The 4021-nt window shown below is 42.1% G+C and overlaps 1 protein-coding gene across 3 annotated transcripts in view; it reads left to right on the plus strand.

Annotated features, from left to right (window-relative positions):
- The window catches only part of LOC100745330 (disintegrin and metalloproteinase domain-containing protein 10), an 85445-nt gene that overhangs the window by 76429 nt on the left and 4995 nt on the right, over positions 1 to 4021 (plus strand). The window contains exons 5-16 of one of the 3 annotated variants that reach the window (XM_012381795.3): positions 1 to 226; positions 540 to 686; positions 777 to 925; positions 999 to 1233; positions 1350 to 1524; positions 1651 to 1828; positions 1958 to 2135; positions 2226 to 2459; positions 2543 to 2659; positions 2752 to 2916; positions 3024 to 3156; positions 3923 to 4021. In XM_012381795.3, coding sequence (XP_012237218.1) covers positions 1 to 226; positions 540 to 686; positions 777 to 925; positions 999 to 1233; positions 1350 to 1524; positions 1651 to 1828; positions 1958 to 2135; positions 2226 to 2459; positions 2543 to 2659; positions 2752 to 2916; positions 3024 to 3156; positions 3923 to 4021 — 2036 coding nt within the window. The remainder of the gene's footprint in view (positions 227 to 539; positions 687 to 776; positions 926 to 998; positions 1234 to 1349; positions 1525 to 1650; positions 1829 to 1957; positions 2136 to 2225; positions 2460 to 2542; positions 2660 to 2751; positions 2917 to 3023; positions 3157 to 3922) is intronic. The other 2 variants (XM_003486893.4, XM_012381796.3) reach the window with 2 other exon arrangements.

A 4021-nucleotide genomic window follows, 5' to 3' on the forward strand; every position in this document is an offset into this window, starting at 1 on the left:
CGTTTCACGTCCGGTAACCACGAGTAAAAACGAGAAGATATTCAAGTCTCGGGTGAAACCGTGGAACGGTGATCAAGAATCACCGGGTCACAAATATTCGAGAGAAGCTAACGAACCTAGTCATCGAAGAACACGGAGGGCAACCAGGCCGAAGGAGGATAACAAAAACACTTGTTCTCTTTTTATTCAAACCGATCCGCTCATATGGAGACATATATCGGAACAGGTAAATTTGGAATACACGCGAAATTACGTTTTTTCCTTTAAGTGTATTTTAACGTGGTTTCGATCTTGAAAGGAGAAAGATAATCCGAAGTAGATGGGCTCCTCCGGTTCTAGTCGCATTCGTACGACTATTTCTTAGCAATGGGAGATGGCGTAATTTCATTTCGCATTTTCTTCTAAACTAGACGTGCCGGCATTCCGGTGTCCTTGGCCCGATAGAACATTTCCATTTCTGCATTTTCTTCGGTCGGACGTTCTTTGCCGTGCCGTTGTAAAAATTACAAAAATATTTGACTTTTCGACTGCACTTTCAGTTACATCATGACGCGGAGAAGACCAGAGAGGAAATACTGTCTCTGATCGCGCACCACGTTACCGCTGTGAATTACATCTATAGAGACACCAGATTTGACGGCAGAATCAAACATAGGAATATTAAATTCGAGGTGCAACGGATAAAGGTGACTACATCATCGGATAATTTCTACGCGCCGCGAATATACCATCTGTCACGCGTTGAACGTTAAATACGATTATTCTGTTCGCGATAGATCGATGACGATACAGCTTGCACGCCCCAACAAACGTATGGCGAGCCAAACCCGTTCTGCATGGAGAACATCGACGTTAGCAACTTTTTAAATTTGCATTCGCTCGGCAACCACGAAGATTTTTGCCTCGCCTATGTGTTCACGTATAGGTACGAAAAGAGCGAACTATTCGAAAATATACGTATCAAGAAGATTTATATCACTGGTCTAAATTATTAACAGAGATTTTACTGGCGGCACGCTTGGTCTTGCTTGGGTAGCCTCGGCATCCGGTGCATCCGGCGGCATTTGCGAAAGATACAAAACATACACGGAAACTGTCGGGGGAATGTATCAATCCACCAAGAGATCTTTGAATACCGGAATCATCACGTTTGTTAATTATAACAGCAGAGTACCACCGAAGGTGTCACAGCTGACATTGGCCCACGAGATAGGACATAATTTCGGATCACCTGTAAGGATTTATAGTGGAACATTGGAGGATTTATCGTTACATCGTTATTGTAATCGTTTGTTTTCGCAGCATTTCGTTTCACCCTAACCCAGCATTTAATCGCGCTTTCTTTGCAGCACGATTTTCCACCGGAATGCAGACCTGGTGGATTGCACGGAAATTATATTATGTTTGCGTCAGCGACGAGCGGCGACCGACCTAATAATAGTAAATTTTCGAAATGCAGTATCGGTAATATCAGCAACGTTTTAGACGCCATCGAAGACAACAAGAAGAGAAATTGTTTCACCGGTATGTGTGCGCGCGTGCATGCTTGCGCGCGCGTATGTGTGTAGTTAAGGAAGTGTTAAGGGATATAAAGTATGCTTATCTGGATCGAAAGGTGAATCTTATTTCGTTTAATTCGTTTATACGCAGCTTCTGCTGGTGCATTCTGTGGGAATAAGATCGTCGAAGCCGGAGAAGAATGCGATTGCGGGTACGATGACGACGAATGCGTGGATAAATGTTGCTATCCGAGACAAGTATCGGAATTGGATAAGATAAAAAATGAGACGGCGAAAGGTTGCACCAGGAAGTCCGGAACGCAATGCAGGTACGTATGTTTCTCACTCGGTGTACTCATTTCGTACTCGGTGAAGCTACATTTCGGAAAAAAATTTCCGACACAGAATGCATCGTCCGACTCGCGTAATCGGGAATCTCACGAGTCCCTTTCTTACAGTCCCAGTCAAGGGCCTTGCTGTTCCAGCGAATCGTGCCAGTTCGTTCCTCTCTCTAAAAATGTTCAATGCAAAGCGGAATCGGATTGTAGCTACAATTCGACTTGTAATGGACGATCCTCCGAGTGTCCTCCGCCATTGCCAAGGGCTAACAAAACTAGATGTAACGAGGGAACTCAGGTAAAGGAAGCTTTTAAATTTGACGAGATTTTTACGTAGAACGATGCATATAGATATTTTGGAAATTACGTCCCGAAAATTTGTTCGCAGTTGTGCATCAATGGCGAGTGTACAGGATCGATTTGCCTAGAGTGGAATCTGACCGAGTGCTTTTTGACTAGTAACGTAATTCCAAATATCGATAAACGTAAATTGTGCGAATTAGCTTGTCAAAATGGAACCGATCCATCGACCTGCCGTAGTACTAGCGAATTTGCGCACGTTGTTGGTCTGCCTGAAGGTGGAATTAGCCTCCGGCCTGGATCACCTTGTGATAACTTTCAAGTAAAAACCTAATATTATATATTACTTTATAAATTTACTATTTATGTTTAGAGCTTTTAATAGCGATAGAACGCTCCTTCTAGGGATATTGCGATGTATTTTTGAAGTGTAGAGCGGTTGACGCGGAAGGACCATTAGCCAGACTGAAGAATCTTTTATTCAATAAGGACACGTTACGTACAGTAGCACAATGGATAACTGTAAGTATGAATTTCATCTATACGCTGGACTTTACATCACTTTACATCGTGCGAGATTATACCGATATAATATCAAACGTTTTCTATCTTAGGAATTCTGGTGGGCAGTGCTATTAATGGGAATAGCGTTTATTATTTTCATGGGTTTATTCATCAAGTGCTGTGCCGTTCATACTCCTTCGAGTAATCCTAAGAAACCACCAGCGAGACGTATTAGCGATACATTAAGAAGACCGATGAATACTCTGAGAAGAATGGTATGTCGTATATAAGAATAATAAAATGTAACGTAAATGATTACAATATATATAAAGTAGTTTTCGCATACTTTAAAATAAAAAATGGCGTAATTATGTTTTTATAGCGACATCCACATGGCGGAGGTGGAGCCGGTCCCAGAAGTATACCTCCTAGACAAAATCAAGGAGGCCATGGTGCTACTCGGGGCCCCTCTCACGGCTATGGAGAGGGTAGAGGTGCCCAATATTATCCCAAAGGTAAATCCACGTGATAATTTCGATCGCTTTTTAATGCGGCTATCGTTGCTCGAGTTTGATCCTAATAAATGTTGCTCGTTCTAATACGTACCGTATGTTTGTTTATTACCTGGTAAAATATGGATTAAACTCAAGCTAAGAAGCTTGCCGTTATGTATCTGTCCCTGTGTGATCTGCAACTACATCAATGTTTTTTCCTGTTTGCATCTTCCTCGCATTGATTGACGCGCATCACTACCTGATACTATCGTTCTATGACCTACAGAGGTGAGCTGGGGCCTATACTTTATACCCTTGGTAGGAGCAAATTCACGAATAGAATCGCGATAGGAAAATCACGATAGATGGCTACGATGTTCTACGATGAACGAGTCATTTTCCATATCACCATGTCACTGTGAATTCTTGTATTTGCTCCTGGTAGTCTCTCTTTCATAACCATTCGACGAAAGCCATCGGGTAGTACTTTCATTCGATCGTTAATATCAAAGTAAAATTTAGTATCAGTATCTACTCCGCTTACGCATCATTCGTATTAATTTCGATAGTATCTTTGCGAAATATGGCTTTTGTATGATTAGTGGATCTTGCTAGAAGTATTATCTTGCTGGTAATTGAAAAAATTAAGCGCATGATAAATTTTGTCATTTTTTCTAACGAGCCAAGTGGTTGTACCAATAATGACTAACTTATTATCTCGGTACATTCGTTGTTTAGTTGGCTTCGATATATCTTTTCACGATCGAATACTTTTGTAAACTTTAAGCAGGCTATCGCTCGGTTCCCACAGCTAGTGCGCCACCCAGTAGCAGCGCAGCACCCAACTACGGCCGGTCCAATCATCCAGAATTGTACGCCGGCGCCT

Source organism: Bombus impatiens, unplaced genomic scaffold (genome assembly GCF_000188095.3).
Source record: "Bombus impatiens unplaced genomic scaffold, BIMP_2.2 scf_0135, whole genome shotgun sequence".
Taxonomy (NCBI): Eukaryota; Metazoa; Arthropoda; class Insecta; order Hymenoptera; family Apidae; genus Bombus; species Bombus impatiens.